Source organism: Planococcus citri, chromosome 1, assembly GCF_950023065.1.
Source record: "Planococcus citri chromosome 1, ihPlaCitr1.1, whole genome shotgun sequence".
In the NCBI taxonomy this organism is placed as follows: Eukaryota; Metazoa; Arthropoda; class Insecta; order Hemiptera; family Pseudococcidae; genus Planococcus; species Planococcus citri.
Genome location: NC_088677.1, coordinates 24842437 through 24863243, shown reverse-complemented (window position 1 = coordinate 24863243; position 20807 = coordinate 24842437). Strand labels below are relative to the sequence as shown.

The following is a 20807-nucleotide window of genomic DNA, read 5'->3' as shown; positions in this document are numbered from 1 at the left end:
TTTTTTTGGATCAAAGTCATTTTGGTGTGATTTTGGTGTGAAATTCATTTTCAAAACCAAGGGTTAGAATGGCAAATGTGAGTTTTGATGAAAACTTAGTTTTGTTTGCAAAATTCCATAGGGAAAAGTTTGATAACAAGCTGAATTTTGGTACACGGGGGTTTTTTGATACGCTGAACACGAATTTGGGGTGTCCAGGTGAATCCGGTGTACGCTTCCCCCTTTTTTGTGGACCTTAAGCCCCCAAATTTGTTTTTATGCGTTTAAGTCCGAAAATATGCAATTTTATGCAAAATTTATGTTTTTTGGGTCGCAGAATACGAATTTGACAATATTTTTTTTGTAGGGGTGGGGGATGAGGGGGTGAGGGGGGCGAGAAATTCAAAATTTGACTATAATGATGTGTGATATGTCGAAATGTATGTTTTTGAGGGTGTAGATCACGAATTTGACAATATTTTTTTCGTAGGGGTCAATGGTGAGGGCTGAGGGGTGAAAATGGTTAAAAATTCAGAATTTGACTATACTGATGTGTTTAATTGTCGAAATGTATGTTTTCGTGGTTGTAGATCACGAATTTGACAATATTTTTTTCGTAAGGGTTAATGGTGGGGGATGAAGGGGGTGAAAAATTCAAAATTTGACCATAATGATGTGTGATATATGTCGAAATGTATGTTTTTGAGGGTGTAGATCACGAATTTGACAATATTTTTTTCGTAGGGGTGAATTGTGGTGGATGAAGGGGGTGAAAACGGCGAACAATTCAAAATTTGACTATAATGATGTGTGATATGTCGAAATGTACCAAGTATGAATAATTCAACTGAAAGTGAGTAATTTTCATCAATTTACTCGATTTTAGTTGTTATAAAGTCATTATAGAGGTTTAACTTACGTTAAAACTTCGTGTTTTGCCTACACTGCTACATAAATAGGAATAGAACAAATTTTTGAACGTAGATGCACGGGAAATCCCAGGGGCTAGTACTGAAGATATGTAGTGTATTTCATGATGTCATTTGCCATTTTTGGCCCCGAATGCCCCGGCGACCACAACAGTCAATTATAGTGAAAAATCATGGTGAATTTTGTTCAAATGTTACAAATTTTTTCTTCCAGGGACTTTGACGGCTCTCCAATAGAAAATTCTCCATCCCCCACCCTTCACCTTTTCTACACCTTCAAAAACATACATTTTGACATATCACACATCATTATGGTCAAATTTTGAATTTTTCATCCCCTTCATCTCCCACCATTAACCCCTACGAAAAAAATATTGTCAAATTCGTGATCTACAACCTCGAAAACATACAATTTGACATATCACACGATCATTATGGTCAAATGTTGAATTTTTCACCGTTTTCACCCCCTTCATCCCCCACAATTCACCCCTACGAAAAAAATATTGTCAAATTCGTGATCTACACCTACAAAAACATACATTTCGACATATCACACATCATTATGGTCAAATTTTGAATTTTTCACCCTCTTCATCCCCCACCATCAACCCTTACGAAAAAAATATTGTCAAATTCGCGATCTACAACCTCGAAAACATACATTTCGACATATCACACATCATTATAGTCAAATTTTGAATTTCTCGCCCCCCTCACCACCTCATCCCCCACCCCTACAAAAAAAATATTGTCAAATTCGTATTCTGCGACCCAAAAAACATAAATTTTGCATAAAATTGCATATTTTCAGACTTAAACGCATAAAAACAAATTTGGGGGCTTAAGGTCCACAAAAAAGGGGGAAGCGTACACCGGATTCACCTGGACACCCCAAATTCGTGTTCAGCGTATCAAAAAACCCCCGTGTACCAAAATTCAGCTTGTTATCAAACTTTTCCCTATCGTCGTAATTAAAACAGTGAAAAAAAATTTGATCGCAAATCTTGGAGTCAAAACTCACATTTGCCATTCTTTGTCTGGATATTAAAGCAGAAGGGAGCTAGGTGAAAATCAGCCAACACACGGAATCGTGTGCTAGTAGCGCTATCTAATGATTCATTGTGGTATTATAAGTTTTTTCAACTGGCAACACTACTAACTCAGTTTTTCGCGTTTTTCTCAAAATCGTTTATGGTGGCAAATGTGAGTTTTGATTCTCAGCTCCTCACATCGTTAATTAACCTTTTGATGACATGTAAATAATACTCTGATTACAAGATAGTTTTATAGACTTTACCGGACTTTTGATTCTTAGTACCTACTGTATTATGGATTAAGAAATACACGATCACTGCTTGAGACATATTTTGCTTTTGCTGCAGATGATACAGTACTACACTGGAGAAGTTTTGTGCAGTGGTGGGGAGTTCTAAGGTTACCTCGTGATCTGGTACTCGTAACATTTCATAGGAGGAATAGGTACAGCTCAGTCAATGTCTTAAAGAACCCTTGCTCTCAAGTTCCAAGAGTTCCTATGAAATGTCTGTAGTGAGATCCACGTTGTATTCGATTGTAAGAGAAAAATTTGTACAAAGATTTATCATTTTCGAAAACTTACATAAGTATCTTCTTCTGATCTAGTTATTTACTTGCAACCACCTCTATTGGACAAGTAAGTGAACAAGTTCAATAATGAAAGTCGTTTTTTCAATTTCCTGAAAAATTGTGACCTTGAGTCATCCTTGGTAGGGTACTAGAACAGGAGGTATGCGGGTCAGCCACCCCCCCCCCCCTATAGAACGCTCAAGTGTTGAAACTTGTTCCAGGATGTGATGCTATGTTTCTGAAGTTCCAACGTTGGGGCAAGTTGGTGTTCCCACGTATAGCGTCGTAGAAGGAGAGAATAACAGAGAAAAACTTGAAAATTGTTCAGAAAAAATTCGAAATGATGAAGTGACCAAGACTGATGCTTCAAATAATTACATACCGAATTCCAGTAAAAACAATAATTTATAATCATCTTCAAAAGACTAGTAATGATATCTGCTGGAAGCCAGTTTCAGGTTGCCTAATGTAGGATGATTAATTGTCGTTGTTATTCTTGTTAAAAGCACTTACTTCAAACATCAACTCACTTAATAAGAACCCCCTTCCCCCCACACAATATCTCCTAAATTGAAATAAAAATGCAAAAAATTCACGAGACCAGATATATAGTGTGTGTTTTGTGAAGGGTTCAAAGGTGTTAGCTTCGAATCTTTGGGTCCAATAAAAGAGTTCAAAAAATTATGAACAAATGTAAGAGAAATTTTCTCTATTTGTTCAAAATTCTGTAGCAAGACAAAAAATTAAACTATGGAGCTAGGAAAACTAAATTTCCATGAACCAAAATCCACAGAGGATATAGGGAAAATGTGAGTGAGTGGTAATGGAAGTACATCCAAACCTAAAATCGCATAATTAAAACCCATTTCCTCAGCAATGGAAAAATTTCGCAAATCGCAAGTTTCGAAACACCCTGTAAACACATCGCCACGTATTTCCGCGTTAAACGTCGCGTCATCGCGCTTAACCTACGTAATTTTTTATTCGCTTCTAAATTATTTGTAATTTTAGAACGAAGCGTTCAAATGCAATTCCATATATCCGGAAAAGAAGAAGACACATACGTGACAAAAGCATATAACACATACGAGCATACTACACTAAAAGTATAGTAAGCACTACGTATACTACACGTAACGTAGGACAGACGTACATACTATACGAGACACAGAATTCAACACCGAGCACATACACAATATAGAAATCGCACACCCTGTATATATAATTTATTTGCACGTTACAATCGTCGACGACATTTAAAATTAAACCCGAGAACATACGTAAACCTACATATTCGCGTACGTTTACGTATACTTATTCTTATCTCGAACGTCTTCTCTTAAAACAACGTCTTATTCTCGTCCGTCGTCCCAGTCGTCCTCGCTCATAGTACATACGTAGGTAGGTAGGTAGGTAGTCTGCAAAACTTCATTAAATTTTCAAATTACTCTCGACGAGATTTAAAATTTTACCCTCTTTAACTTAATAACCTCTGTAAATATTTCACTAACACGTAAGCGCGATTATCCGTCAAGTATCCGAGACAACTGGCTGCTGTTGTGTTGCATTCTGTTTACATAAATGCTAGGTACGAATTATCTACATGGTACGAGATTGCATTTCTTATGCATAAAGGTATCTACAATATCTTATATATAGGTAGTTAGATAAAATACACTTTCGCGATATGGAAACGATATTATGATTAAGCATATATTACCAAGACATTGCTTCCACCGAAATACCTATTTCAATGCAAAAGTCTATCAACGACTAAATTAACAATGCTAAAGTTAAAGATACTCGTATCTAACGCGGTGACGATGGTTTTAATTTTCTTAAACAGGTATATCTACATAATACATACGTATACTGGTACTTTATATTATACCGTGTCGTCTCGAGTTATTATGATAATTTTTCCCACCACGTAAACAGAATATTCAATTTTTCCACGTCATACTCAGACGACAAGACGTTTACCGCACATTTCGCAAATTTGCTCGTATAGCATAAATTTGTATGAAGTTCAGACATGAGTTATTAGTGCAGCAGAATTAGCTCGTATGTACAAAAGGGATGAAAAGGAAAGTTTGCAAAGCTCATCTTTATACCAAGTATTGTTCCAGGTGTTCTTTTCAAAGGTCAACGAAAATGGGATTTTATGAAAAGGCTTCCACAAGTATTCGTAGGTATGTACAATTAGAGAGGATTTTGACAAAATTCAGTAGAGACCTTCATTTCGAGTTGAAAATTACTCTCAAGAATTTGTAGCTACGTAGGTGCCTCTGGAGGGGAAACTTGGGCCCTCAAAGAGGCAACTTTTTTTTTCAAAAAATCTTATTTTTTTTGTTCTTGTTACGACAAAATCTGTTTTGGGAAAATGGTCCGATTCTGGGTCGATCTATGCCATTGCTGTCAAAATCCAAGGCCACTTCTAGGGTTCTACTGAGCAGTTGGAAATTTACAAATTGTTTATACTTGGATAAATTCGTGTTTTGAAAATTTTTTCTAGTCAAATATTTTAAATTAATTATATTATGAAAAAATATAATTTCTGAAATCAAGGAAATATTTTGAAATGCAGTAGTCCTAATTTTTCAATAATTTTTGCCAACTTTGAAAAATAAAAATATTTCAGAAGTTTTTGGCTTTTTTTCCAATTTTTTGAAATTGGCAAAAATGATCAAAAAATTTGCACCACTGCGTTCCAAAATATTTCCCCAGTTTCAGGGATGATATATTTTTCAATATTTTATCATAATCAATTCGAAATATTTCCAAAGATAAAATTTTTAAAACACGAATTTATCCAAAAATCAGCAATTTGAAATTTTTCAACCTGGCTCAGTAGAACCCCAAAAAAGTGGTTTTGGCAGTAATAGCATAGATCAATAGATAATCACAAACACTTTCATTTGAGAATGGGTTATTGTATAATTCACAAAACAGGTTGTATCGCGACAGAAGCAAAAAAATCACAATTTTTTCGAAAATGCCTTCTCAATTTGAGGGCCCAAGTCTCCCAACCAGGGACAGTGGACACCACCAGAGCTGAAATTTTTTGTGAGTTATTTTCAATTCAAAACCAAGGTTTTTGCTGAATTTGGCCAAAATTTGTAGCCTCAGAAAATTATTCGCCGATTACCTGAAATAGTTTCAAAAAGATCAAAAGGTTGGAAAGCTTACGTATGTATAAGAAAATCACAGTCGATTAACATCGGGGGGAGGGGGAACAATTTTCTGAGAATTGATATCAATAAACCCAAAATTATTGATTGTCTAATTTTTTACCGATTTCCCAATTTCGTCAATATTTTGTACAAATTATTGCAATTCATAAAGTAAGTTTTTCATGAATTTTTCTGCTGTTTTCATGAGAAATCGTGATATTTTCAAAATTGTTATCAACAAATGAAAATAATTTGTTCGCGAATGATTTGATCAGACGCGAAAAATCGATCGTGAATGAATAAATCTTCAATACCTAAATCAAATGAGAGAAAAAATTATGTACCATAAAACTCGCCATTAGAAATCTATCAACAAAGAATGGAGTTGATCCGTTTGCGAAGGTTCTCTTACAACTCGAGAACGACGTAATTGCATGTACGAGTAGGTAAATCAAATCATTGCAAATAGTACACGACAAGTCAAAGTGAAACATTTCAATTCATCAAAAATCGAACAATTCGTTCACGAACGATTTTCTCAGATTAGACAAATCATTCAAAAACGACTGACGATATCACCAAATAAAAAAAATTTGTGAATCAGACAAAGAGAACTCGATAGAAGACCTCAAAATACTCCGGTCGCCAAAATTTCATCAGCTGAAATTAATTTCTCGATTTCTGGAGAATTTAAAAAAAAAACTCAAATTTGGGCCTAAAAAGAAAAAAAAGTCGCAGTTTTTGCAAATTGATGTAGTAAGTTGAAATTCGATTCGTACCTTGGTTTTGACCTCCGCGTTGACAGATTTTTGGATTCTTCAGTTCTTGGAAAACCCTATTTCGTATTTCGTAGATTGTGGATAAATAATGAAATGAAATTCAGCTCCTAGAAACTTGTAAGTGTTTACAATCTTTGTGACCATATCGATTGATTTAGGAATATGCTTTCAAAATAGGTAATACTTATCTTTATAACCCTGCTCAATCCCTCAAAAATTAGTATGGAGTTGTCATTTTCATTATATACACTTCATGAATGTACTTCATCTAAGAGAATTAAAGTGTACCATTTTAAAATGTTGAAAAAAGAGAAGTTGGCTCACCAAATAGGCAACGAACCTACTTAAACTAGAAATTACTGGTGATTTACCAGTAATTTCTAGTTTCATAACACAGGTGCACAACTTACTGCAGCCATCAGTAGCATTGGTTATTGGAATTACAAAAAAATTTATCAAATGAAGTTGCACATTACCGATTGTCTTCATTTGTGTTCATCTGTCTTCTTAAACTCATTCGTTAATTATTAAATTTCAATAATATAATAGGTAGTTTGAAAGTTTTCATTTGAATCAAGTATAATGTGTTTCAGAGTAATTATAACAGCAATTGTACATTTTGTACATTATGTACAAAATCTATTCGACTTTAATTTCAACCGATTTGTTAATTAGAATCATACACAAGATGCATTTGATGAAAGGTAAGAACATAAATTTATTGAAAAATGTGTGAGTTGTTTTATTCATTGATGCTAATTGTTGTTGTTCATTAGTTCTTACAGAGAGTTTGTAAATTACAACTACTACTCAACCTCCACATGCTCACCCACACAAAATGAAAACGTTAACGTATGGGGTCAAATTTGCTATGAAGAAGATGTGCGGTATTCGGGTGCATTAACTTTGAGTTTCAAAGACCGTTAAATGCTCTGTACAATGAATCAGGATATATGAACACCCCTCACTCTTCCCCATTTTTATTTCTTCAAAATACATTATATTTATTACGCCGTCGTCAACTTTTTGAAATACGGAATTTGTTTTCTAATGATTATTATAACGACGACGACGCTGACGATAAAGAATTTATCGCGGAAGAAGAAGAATATGATGCCAATGGAGAGTATGATCGTGATGAAGAAAACAACAACGACGACAATCTCAACATACCTGAAGTACATGGTTAATGAATTCAAAGTGAAACTGAAGACGACGACCACGCTTCTTTAAATATAATCATTATCATTTTTGTATTTTAAATGATCGTGAAGTGAATGTGTTTATGTATGTACTTGTTATTTATAAATTATGTTAAAATGCTAGTCGTTTTTTATTTTAAGATTTGAAATTATTGTGATATTTACCAGCTGGCTGTGCAGTTTTTTTATTTTAATTTCAAGTATTTTTTTCATTTTAAGAATTTTTCATTTTTTATAATGTAATCGTGTTTCTTTAAATCACAATCGCGTGTTCTGATTTTTTTAAATTATTAGGTATGTATATTTTACAATACATAAATGATCGTTTTTACAAATATATCTTTTTACTTATTTTTTTTTTGTTTTTTAATAAATAAAAATACAAAAAAAATTTTAAAAAAATAGACAGGACACTTTGGCCTGCTCCGGAAAGTCTAGGACCCCAAAGTGACCCACCTACTACTGCCATTTCGTTAGGGAAGGTCTTATCTCAAATATTTTGTCGATAAAATCTTCAACAAACTTCACAAAACGATTGACAAAGGCAAACTTGAAAAGCTAGCCCACAAAATGAAGGTCCATGGAAGTTATTCTACTTAAAATTTCCCATCAGATGACCTATAAACCAACTTCGTCCCTCCTAAGGGGGTGAAGCTGCAGTCAATCAAAAATAAAGTGTTTTTGAGTAAGAGTCGTGATAAGTATGGAATGAGAGGTGGAGGGTAGGGGGTTTGGGCGTACACCCCACTCCAATTTGATGTAATAAATAATTTTCCTACGTTTGTGTGAGGTCAAGATTGATGTACCTAAGTAAAGAACATATTTCTTACCGCGATCATGACTCATATTCAATAACCTCTTATATTTGATTGATTGTAGCTAAACCCCCCTTAGGGGGGCAAAGTTTGTTCATAGAACATCTAATGGGAAATTTGACGTAGAAAAACTTCTATAGACCCCCATTTTCGGGCTAGGACCGCGATTTGGGGAGCTAGGGGTAAAAGACCTCATTTGGGGGCTTGAATCCACAATTGGGGGAAAGCTCACTAGGGAGAGGTGGGGGACACAAGGAATCATGTTCAGAGTATAAAAATAGGCCAGTATACCAAAAGTCACCTTGCCCCGAAGTGTTTCTTTAATTTTATGTCAATTTTCTTATGCTAAGAAGTGTTGTAGAAGGTCTGAAAATCCGCCTAAGGCTTCAGAACGGTTTTAAACTATCAAAAATCGATTCAGTGGCTTGAGAATAAGGTACAAATTAAATTTTAGTTTTCTAAGTCGCGATCTACATAGGAGGCAATAAGCAACAGCAACAAGCAACTTGAGCAACCAGGCAACATAATCAAAAGGTAGTTTGATTATGTTGCCTGTGTTGCCAGAAATGAAATCCATCTTATCAACTGTTGTGTACCAGACCGCCTTTTCTGTTTGTCTTGTGGTATTCTTGTTATATTTCATCGAGTTTTTTCTGCCTTGTAGTTATATTTTGTCTGTTGAAAATTGAGTAATGAATTCTGAAATGGTTCAAACAGAAAGTGAAGTAGTTGTTGACGAAGACATCAAAAGTTCATTTATCTCTCTCGTGCAAGCCGAACCAGCCCTATGGGATATGACCTGGGAACAATACCGCTTGAGAGAAATGAACTATGGAATCAGATAGCAGATCAGTTATCCATAGAAGGGCGAGGTATGTAGATATTTCGTACCTGTTGATGAATCGCAAGAAGAATTAGAAAAACTCCGGCTCAGGAAATAGAAACGGCTAGTAAGTTTGTTCAGGTATTTATCCGTCAGAAAGTAGAAGGAGAAGGACTGAATGAAATGAGGGGTACCTACTCAATACTTCTGCATTTTTTTTTTCGTCCACGCCCTCACTAGGTAGGTAACTGTCAAAAATGCCCAAATTGGAAAAATTTGACAAAATTTAGTTTTTGTACCATCTGAAATATGCCTCGGCCTCGATGCAGAAAGAAAAAATAAGCTTCCAACATTAAAATAAAACAACGAGTAGCCTATCAGTACATAAAAAATAACATTTCAACATTCACCCTAAACTTGACGAAAAATAAAAATATTTCCAAACAATATTCACGAACAGAAAAATCTCGTGTGAAACATTCAAAAACAATATTTCAAGTTTTAATAAAATAATATCATCAACTTTCGTAGCAATTTTCGCCGCGCGTATTTCGATGAAAATTCCAAATAATTTCGAGAAATGTCAACATTTTTCACTAACGTAATTTCCACATTTCCACTCCCGTTTCTCCATCGTTTTATTTCATTCCATCTTCGTCTCGATTCGTCGTTTATTCTTTTTATTTTTTTCAAATCTTCGTAATCTCTCAATTTAATTTCCAACGACTGGCTTTTTTTCACGCTTGTTTTCCAACTCGGCGTAAAAATTCCCCTAACACAACGTATCATTTAAAACAACTCCGCGTTGTCAGGCTAAAAACCTCGACTCGACTACGGCGGGCGAATCTTTTCACAAAGCACGGTAAACTTCGTCAATTAACGCGCAGCTCGATTTGCTTTCCACGGAGTCATCTCTCTAATTAAAAAGGTTAATTTTGAAAAATTGAAAAACTTGCCAAACACGCTTCGTGCGGGTAAATTTCGCAGCGCGTTTCTCTCGATAACTGCGAATTTTGCTGCTATTCGAATTCATTACGGTGGCACTTATTCGCCAACTTGTTTCGAACAATTATAAAGAAACACAAAAACGAAGGAAAGTGAAGAGAGCGCGATGGAATTCCGGTGAAAATTTCGATTAAAAAGCGCTTATTCTCTGGTATACTACCTACTGTACTATATCGGGGTAGTAGATTAACGTGCTTTCGGTACGAAGAAATTATAAATAAATTTCTACATCGTCGGTCGTCCTGGTCGTGGTATAGTAGCTCGAGAGAAAGAGTCAAATTAAGTCCTCACCGATTCTAAATTACTTCCTACGACGCTTTTGTTGTATTATAAAATTGCATCCAGTCGAGCATATAAATACTCAGGCAGAAGACCGAGTGAATTTCTCAAATTTTTATCATTTTAAAGCGTTCTTTTTACGATCGTTCACCTTTTGTAGAGTCGTCGACATTTCACCCATGTTATCGAACTCGCGTGAAGGGTTGGGTAAAAATTAGTGTAAAATGTCGGAGGATTTTGACCAATTCAAGTGGGAACCTTTAATTTGAGTTGAAAGTTGCACATGAAAATTTTTGGCCCCGGAGGTGCCCATGTAGGAAAGATAGGTCTTCAAAAAAATATTTTCGAAAAAATCGTGATTGTTTGCTCTAGTTCCTACCTATAAACGTATTTTGGAGGAAATGGTTCGGTTCTAAAAAGATAGTAATGAAGATTATGCGTCGATCTATGCCGTTGCCGTCAAAATCAAAGACCTTTTCCAAGAGTCCCACTGAACTGTTGAAAATTTGCAAATCGGTAATTTTCGGGTAAATTCGTCTTTTGAAAATATTTTCTTTTCAAACGTTTCGCATTACCTATAATTAAGCCAAAATGTCCAAAGAGAATAGTTTCTCGAACTGGGGAAATATTTTAGAATAGGTACAGTGGTGCCAATTTTTTTGGCGGTTTTCTCAATTTCAAAAAAAAAAAACGAGTAAAATAGCCACAAACTTGCAAGTTTTTTTTTTCTAAAATCGTAAATAGCCACCGAAAAATTAGCACCAATGTATTTAAAAATATTCCTCCAGTTTTACAAAAGTGATGCCTTTCGATACTTATAGGCATAACTTGTGCGAAATATACTCAAGATTTTTCAATCGCTCAGTAAAACCATAAAAGTGGTCTTGGATTTTGATGGCAATGGCCTAGGTTGACGTACAATTCAACGTAGGTACCTATCATCTTTTGAAATTGGACCATTTTTCCAAAAACAGGTTGGGTAGAGGCTTGAGCGAAAAAAGTAAGTACAATTTTTTTAGAATAATCTTCCTCTTAGAGGACCCAAATCTCCCCTTCAGTGGTATATTCGGAGCTAAAAAAATTTCTGAGTAGTTTTCAACTCAAAGTGAAGGTCTTGACTGAATTTGGTGAAAATCCAATGATATTTTTTTTCGCGGTCGACAAAAACATGTTCGTGAACGATTTACTTAGCTATTTATCTCAAGGGAATTGGGAAGTGAAAAATTCTCTCAAAAATGATGAAACAACCCTTATCGAGCCTGTTTTAAAAATTCTTATACAATAAGGAGTAGAAAACTTACAAGAAGTTCAAAATTTAATGTACCTAGATATTCGACTATATGTTGAAAAATTAAATTTAGCAGCAATTATTTGAAAAATGTGTTATCCAATCCCTTTTGTTATAAAGTAGGCTCATTCTAAGTATGCCAAATCTACAACAAAGATTTGTTTTAGATCTGCATTATGCCATCATGTTCGAGCAATTGTAACTTGTAAGTGCATATTTAACACTGAGAAACGCTATCATCATTAGGTACGTGTTCTAATGCAGAGGAGCCTTTGAGCAATTCGCACATTCAAAAATTAAGTAAAATTATCTTTTACGAGATAACTCCATATCAAATCATTAAAGTTTTTGAACTTGGGTCGATGAAACCTCTTGAAATATTTCTCAAGTACGAGAGATAAAATCTCGATGAGAGATAACATGATGCAAAAAATCAGTTCTCCAAGTGCATTGGAGGGGAAGTAGGTACAGGGTCTGAATGTTTTGAGGTACTTATTACCTAATTAATAAGCATAGTTGTAAATTTCGAGCATAGAAATTGGATGTGAAAATTACAAATGACACGAATTTGAATCTTTTTCCATTTTGTAAGCCCATAGAATCGTTTTTTGGAGATATACCTATGGTGGAAAATAATTGCTGTCAACTTTTTAAATCCTATTTCTCCATCGTGGCCAAGCTCAAAAATTCTGAAAAATTGCGCCAAGCACAAGTTTTCATGTTGATTAACATACCTACTCACAACATTACAAAATTGAGATTCAAAAAATTATGAGAAAGTACAGTTTTTTTTAGAAAAGGTCACAGTTGGACGAATTGTTCCATTTTTATCAAAACTTGTGCTGGGGATTTTCCAGAATTTTTGAACTTGGACGCAATAGAGACCGGAGAAATATTATTTTTCAACTTCTGTAGTACATAGCTCATGCTCGTGAAATGTAGCCACAATAATTTACACCACACCTCAAAGAAGCTCGCCCTAAAATGTACAATTTCTTGTAATTTTCAACTTAAGTATCCACGCTCGAAATTTACAATATCTCTATTTTGTTCAAAACTCCAAGCCCCCTTCACATGCCCACTTCCTATCCAAATTCATTTATTTAGAAAACTGCGGTTTGCACCATTCGTCATCTCTCTCATCAGTTCCTATTCTCGTAAAAAAATGAACATTAAAAAATCGCCAAGCTCTGCGATTTGATATGGAACAACCCCAGTACTAAGACAGATTATTTTTGACTTTGGAAAACATTTTTTTAGAGGGTTAGAGTGAGATTGAAATCAAATTGTGGGCTGATGTTAGCTTATTTTAGTAAAAATAATGCCCGTTTTCAGATGATTGGAAAGCCAACTGGGTTCAAAATTGTGAAATTGTTAGATAATGAAATTAAAAAAATTATTATGTTAACCTCCATTAAACGGTTTTGAAATTCTGAACCTCAGTTAGAAAATAGAGGTTCCAGTCAGAGACTACATAGAAATTTTCTCAGGATCTATCGATATTATCCCACAACTTTTATTCAAATTATTTCGAATCTCTTCTTCAACTCTACGAAAAAAGAGAAGTCCGAAATAGAGGAACAGCTAACATAATATCGCATAACAAACTCAGCTGAGCTAGTAGGTAAGTGATTTTTTATTTTTTTGAAAATTTGAAAATGAAGATGATGAAAATGGTACATATGACACAGCTTTAAAAATGTTGTAAGTACTTATGTAGTTGAAATTTTTTTTCTCCCTAAATTCCCTTTTCCCTTTCCATTGTATTCTTAAAAGATTTAGTATATACACAGACCTGATATCTCAAAATCATCAGAATAATTTAAAAGATTGAATATTGATGAAATTAGGTATGTAGTAGGTATATACTCAGAGGCGCCCAGAGATTAGAAAAATATCATTGTAAAACTTTTACGAGGGCCCCTCCAAAAAAAATTATAAGAAGGGTCATTTTTTTAAAGAAAAAGCCTGATGTTTGCGATGGGTGTCATAAACTTTTCAATTTTTTCACATCTAGTAAACAAAAAACAAATCCTTAGAACATTTTTTTACACCATCTTCCTACTGTTAATGAGCTACATATTTCTGCAAAGTAAAAAAACTTTTGAGGTATTTTTGAAAAAACTGGTAGAAAGTATGTCTATTATATCAAGCTCTACGATAGCATTAATCCATTTATATTAAAAACAACTTGAAGAGCTAAAAATTGTGGCTTATTCTCGATCTATTCAATGGAGTTTATTCACATTCGAGCTGATTTTCAGACTGTCACCCACAGTGCGGTTTTTGGACCAATATCAACCTACAGTCCTCGATATGCTTGCCTGAAAATCAAATCAAATGAGATTTAAACTTGTTGAATAAGGGTGTCTATCAGCCGAAGAAACTACCTTCAAAAACGCCTCAAAAGTTTTTTTTCTTCGCAGAATAGCTCATCAACGGCAGGAAGAGTACAGGGTGGCCCAAAAGTCTTTGACCACGTGGTTTTTTTGTTTTCTAAGCCCAAAAACAATGACAAACGTTCACCTTGCTATTTACTTGAAGGGAATTCGGAAGTGAAAAATTCTCTCAAAATTGATGAAAGAACCCTTACCGAGCCTGTTTTAAAGGTTCTTAAGATATGATAAGTTACATAATGTATTAATTATTATGTGTTTCCAAAGCTGTATTTTGAACAACTAAGATACTTTGAGTACATTTGTCAAGTTCTTTTGATAAAAATATTGTTATAAAATTGTGAAATTGTTGGATAATGAAATTTTAAAAGGGACAACTTTAACAGATCATGTTTTATAACCTGGGAATTTATTCAGGTAAATACTCAAGAGGTTCATGTTACTCTTGGATGGAACATGAGGCAGGACGAGGTGCACAAGAGATCAGTTCGAGGTGAAAAGAATCTTTGAAAATTACTCGTACTTTCATAAAATACAGCACTTGATTCTTTGGAGTGACAGTTGCGGTGGTCAGAATCGAAATATAAAAATGATGCTGATGTTGAAGTCATGTTTTGAGAAATTTACAAATTTACAAACAATCATATGCCAGTGCCTGATTTCTGGCCACAGTATGCTTCCGATTTTTCTGATATCGAGAAACATCAGAGATGTCAAATTTGTGTGTAAGTATACAGATGAGGATTATCGACACATAAAAGGAACAAACCCTCGAAGGTATTTTTTTCATTATTATTGGACAATGTTCAAAAAACCATTTTTCTCATGAAACATTGTGTTCTTCATAGATGCATATAATCAGGGCTCGGATATTCTTTCTCTAAAAAACCCAAAATATGCGCTTAAATATTTCCTAAAAATTGCCAAAATATGCTCTAAAAAGTAAAAATATTCCCTAACCATATGGATATTGTTTTACAGGAAAAATCAATTCTTATATGATTTTACTAATATTTTTGTGTAATACCAAGAATTCACGAACAAATATGCAAAATAGAGCGTTTTAAAATCACGAAAAGTTAATTCTAATTCAATCATTATAAAGGAATAAAAAACAAATAAAATGAACAAAAAAAAAAAATAAGTAGGCACAAGTGAGCTATTGCCAGTTTCACAAATTTTGCGGGGGAAAAATGAAAAATAGCCAAATACTAATTTGATTTGAAAATTTTAAATTGAGCAAAATATTCCCTAAAAACCGCTAAAAACTGTAAAATATGCTCTTAAAACGCAAAATATTCCCTAAAAAATGCCAAAATATGCTTTTATATGCTTTTATGGTAAAATATGCCAAAATATGCTCTAACAAATTAGGCTCATTTTACTTGAAATTTCATGAATCGTGGAGATAATTGAAAAATTCCCTATCCCCTATGCATACAAAAAATATGCTCCAGCATAAAAATCCGAGCCCTGCATATAATACATATGAAGTGCGGAAGGAAGATTTTAAAAGCACTGCCGATTTGGAAAAGATGATTACAAATCGAAAAGTGTCAGTTGATAAAGAAAAAATCAACTTGTTGAAAACTAGACAGATTATTCTTTCCAGAGAAAAGCCATTTATGCTTGATCTTAAACAATCATTCGATTCACCTCCATGTAAAGTAAATTTGGCTAAATGCTGAATCCGCAGAATACCTGTGATAATCCCTGATCATTTGTTGAAAAGTTGAAGCCCCTTTGGAGTAAGGAATTTTTTTCAGCTGCTTTAGTTGTCTATAGTAATATTTTTTTCTTCTAGGTAAACCAATTACAAGCAAACTCATAACGATCTTCTTTCATTGATGTGTTTTATTCCTAATGATGCGAAGGACTTTTATCGCCGCATCCTCGGAACCAAAATTGGAGAATTAGATGAAGATGTAGATGCTTTCAACACCGAAGATCTGGATTTCGACTTAGAATTGATTTTGGGAGAAGAATTTTATGAAGACAAATAACCTACTTGGTGACTTCTGGTGCCACCAAGAGGAAGAGGGGATGGCCAAGCAAGGCAAAAAAAAATAATTGATAATCTTTCATACGGTAACTACTTCTCTTATGTAGGTAACATTAAAATTTTTGATACAGTAGGTAATCAATAATTTTTCAAGCTTTTAATTTTGTGAATAAATTCGTCATTTTTATCTGAATTTCGTCGTTTATTTACCAAGGTCGTTGATGCATTTTATTCGATTCGTCAGGCATACGCCGGTGTGCACTTGATTTTTTTTTAGCGTGCATTTGAATTCTTGTCATGCAATGGTCGAAAACTCTTCCTGTCATTGAAAAAGTGGTTTAGAGACGTTAGCATCTGTTGTGCAAAACACTCAATAGGTATGTTGTGCTGATAAATGGCACTTTTTGAAAAAAAGTATTAAACCTCCATTAAACGGGTTTAAAATGCTGAATCTCGGTTATGAAATGGAGGTTCCAGTCACAGACTAGAAATCTTCCCATGGTGCATCAATATTATCCCACAACTTTTATTCGAATCGTTTCTAATCCCTTCTTCAAATCTACAAAAAGGAAAATTTCCCGAGATATTTGAATGGAGATACCATCGTATCACATAACAAATTCAATTGAGCTAGTAAGTGATTTTTTTTCTTTTTCTAATTTGAAATGAAGATATTAAAAATTGTATGAAAAAGTTGTAGGTACTTGGTTGATAAATTTTGTGTCTCTCCAAATTCTCTTATCTCCTTCGATTGAATTTTAAAAATATTTGTGTACACACATGACCTTCAGGTATGTACTAAGAGGCACCCACGGCACCCAGAGGTTGGAAAAATACCATATTGCAGAACTTTCAAGGGAAGGAGTTTAACAAAACGGAAAAGGCACAAGAAATAAGACCCTTGTACCTACACCAAAGGTAAAAAAAAATTGATCATAAAATTTTTTTCAATTTTTTTAGATGCATCAATTTTTTTTTTACTAATCTAAACCAAAGATGACAGTAACTGATCATGTCAAGCAAAGTACCACTCAAAGCCAGGAGCAGACAACAATTCAAAAAAATTGATGCACATAAAAAAAATTCAAAAAAAAAACAAATTTTACAGCCAATTTGAGCCTTTTGTTTTTTCATGTGTCATTCCCATTTTGTTTTTCATCTACAACACTTTCACGTTTTTGAAATTTTGTTTTTATATTACAAGCGTTTAAAGTACTGACAGTATTTTATGGCTAGACTGTGTCTATTTTGTTACTCTTTATGCTGAACAAGCTTGGAATTTCATAGAACTATAAAATCAATGGAGACCAGTTCTACAAACTGTTGTATAATTGAAGTAGGTAAGTTTGTGTTTAGTGTAGAGTGTTTTGATGTCAACCATGTGACAGTTTTCCTCTTCAAAATTTGGATCAGAATTGGATAATTTACAGAAGTGTAAGGTATTTTAGACTATCCAAGACGTAACTTATCGAATCATTTTTTAATGACTATGGAAATAGGCCATCTTATCTGACCCTATATGGTTCGATAAATATAAGCTGTTTTCTACAGCAGTTTCAACTGGAGCAAAGATCCAATTGATGAGAGAATTATGGTAAATGAATTGGCATAAATTAATCGCGCTCGCAAGACCGCTGGATTTAGGTAGGTTTATAGAAATTAGCTTTAAAAACGAACGCAGCTTGGTTAAATTTAAAGTAACTGAAATGATTGACTGTTGGAAGCTAAACATACATGATTGATTTGAGTTTTGTTCTAAAATTGTGGTCATTTTTTTTGCCTAAATTATTTTGACTGCATTTTTTTTTATTTTGAGTTTTTTTTTTTTTTTAGTTTCTTGTTTTAACAAGTGATTTTTTGCTCACATTTTTGTGGAATTGTGATTTTTCTTCTTCCAAAAATCATGATTTGCAAGTTTGTTCTTTGGATGAGGAATGTACATATCGCACCTCGGGAGTAATAAGGTTACATCTCAAAAAAAATGATTTTGACATTTTTGCATTTTTGGGGTTTGTATGACCCCCCTCAACCAAAAATTTCACTTTGAGTTGGCTACATTATCTAGATCTTGTAAAAAACGCAAATGGCCTAACTCAAAATCTCAACAACATTGCAAGTTGTTTGGAGTTATAAGGGTACATCTCAAAAAACTCCACCTTTTTTGAGCAAATTTTGTATGTACATACAAAATGTTAACAAACCGTTTTGATTGTTTTGAATGTTTGTCAGATAGAAATGGTCACGAGAAGTGCATTTTTTATTGGTTTGTACCAAATGGAAATTTTTTAAAAAATTGATCACTTTTCAAAAAAAATGAATTTGCACATACAATGAAATTTTAGTTTTTTGAGAAAAACTCAAAAACTAAGCACTCTAGAAAAAAACTAACGACATTATGTCGTTTGAAAATTTAATGCTCTACAACTTTGTTAGCATGAAATTTTTTCTGGACGCTTCCTTTCGCCTCCAGATCAATTTTAATGAGAGGTTATAACTCAAAATGTTTTCCAAACATTGAAATATTTCCTCTTTAAGATTTTATTTTTCAAAGTGTTCTTATGCTAAACGAAAATAGGATACCAGATCTTTAAAATGAGGTGCTATTCATTCCTCACAATTAATTATAAGTTGATAAAAATAATGAATCAAGTTTTTAAAAAAAGGAAAATCACTCTCCTGTAAAATTTCACTTTTTTGAGATGTAACCTTATTACTCCCGAGGTGCGATATAAGGCACTTGAGAATGCAAATTGGTCGTTGGAGCACACGTTAACAAAAAATACAGGATAATTGTATGACAGTAAGTCATTCAATTTTTCTCCAATTATTAGACTACTTTTCCATACATACCGATTTTTGGCAATCTTCTATGTAAGGCATTTCTGGGATATCAAGACATATCTTGAACTTTTAAAATAATGTGTGGATAATACATACACAATACACATAGTTATATACATGTGCAGTTTGACAGATGTGTTTTGAAGTGGATCAAAATAAAATTATCAGTTTCAAAGCGCAATTTCTATTTCGTTTTTGAATAAGTAGGTAGGTATGTGATAATTTCAAAAGCAGCTAGTGTGGAACGGAAGAAGATTTATCAGTTAACGTCATTACAGGTGGAAATTAATTACACCAGGAGTAAAAGACATTCTAAGAAAAAATTAAATTTTCATTGATTTTTCTTACTTTGGTAGGTATTATCACTGCTACATTGTTTTTAATTAATTTTCAGATCAATAAGTTACAAAATTGAAAAGAAACTGTTAAATAGGTATTAATAATCTTCATGACGATCTTTCCCACCTGTTAGAACTGGATAAGTAGGTACCTATGAATAATCGTCAAATACATAAAATTCATCATACTAAGGACACTTCATGAGAGTGCCCAAGTGAACTTCAATTTCCAGTGCTTTGCAAATCTTAATAGCTTTGAAAGAAATAATTTCAAATTTGTATTTAGTGGAAGAAGATTCTATTGGTTTTTTACAAAAACTTTAATCCAGCAAATTCACCACTGAATTTTAAAATACCTGCTAAAATACTAAACTTGGATTTACAGTCCAAATCTCTTGGACTTGATCAATATTGAAAAATTTGGCACAAATGATAAAAATTTCAATTTACCTACAGAGCTGAAAAAATACCTTCAATTTCATCTCCCCTTCCAAAAAATCTCCTAATAAAACTAAAAAAATACAATTTCTTCTCTACTTACTCAAAATAACGGCGGTCGCAAGAGCTTCCCAAGGTGGTACGGCGACTTTGATGCCAAAAATTGTATCGTACACTTCGAGTGAGGTTGCATTCAGCGAAATTGTATCATTGATCAAGCTGGCGTTGTTCAAGGTGATGTTGTTAAAGCTCATATTAGCATCAGCTGGTCTTCTTTATTCATTACCATCATTTTCGCTCTCGTTTCTGCTGGCGTATCAGCTACCTCACTTATCTAAGGCCTTCGTAAACTAAGTAGGTACCACAGATTACGTCTACCACAATGATTCCAGTCGCCGAGAAGATTCCAACCGACGCTCTGGTGATTTTCTCCCATGGCTATCAGCGAAATCGTGTAAATTCACCCTGTAACAAAGCAACCGTAAAAATTACTCTCTCAGTCGCTTCCAACATCCGATCTTATGGCATAGTTCATCGAAATCCTCTTAAAATAAGTCCGCGCCTTTACCGCGTTATCGTTGCGTTGTCTTTTTTCACACCCTCATCTTTATACATAGAGAATATTTGACCCTTTTTAACATATAGGTGCTTTTTGCCCACATCCGGATAGGTTTAGGTACGAATAAAACTCAGTGATTAGTATAACGTGATGACATTCGTTATTATTTTACTTAATTTTTCGTTTCCTCCAAAGATTATGATTACGCTACAATAAACCGTCGCACACCTCGCCATTGCAATGTGAGAAATATCCAATTTCTGTAACCTTCGATGCGAGAGTTTAGAACTTACTTATATCTATAAACTGTTGGAACTTGAAAGCAACGACAACAACGGAGTAAAAAAGTCGAT

At 33.9% G+C, this 20807-nt stretch overlaps 1 protein-coding gene across 5 annotated transcripts in view; it reads right to left on the bottom strand.

The window, feature by feature from the left end:
• Oct-TyrR (Octopamine-Tyramine receptor) overlaps positions 1 to 20807 on the bottom strand; it is a 769263-nt gene that overhangs the window by 43718 nt on the left and 704738 nt on the right. For all 5 annotated transcript variants that reach the window (XM_065370690.1, XM_065370686.1, XM_065370689.1 and 2 more), the window contains one exon: positions 19999 to 20360. In XM_065370690.1, coding sequence (XP_065226762.1) covers positions 19999 to 20149 — 151 coding nt within the window. In that variant the 5' untranslated portion in view covers positions 20150 to 20360. The remainder of the gene's footprint in view (positions 1 to 19998; positions 20361 to 20807) is intronic.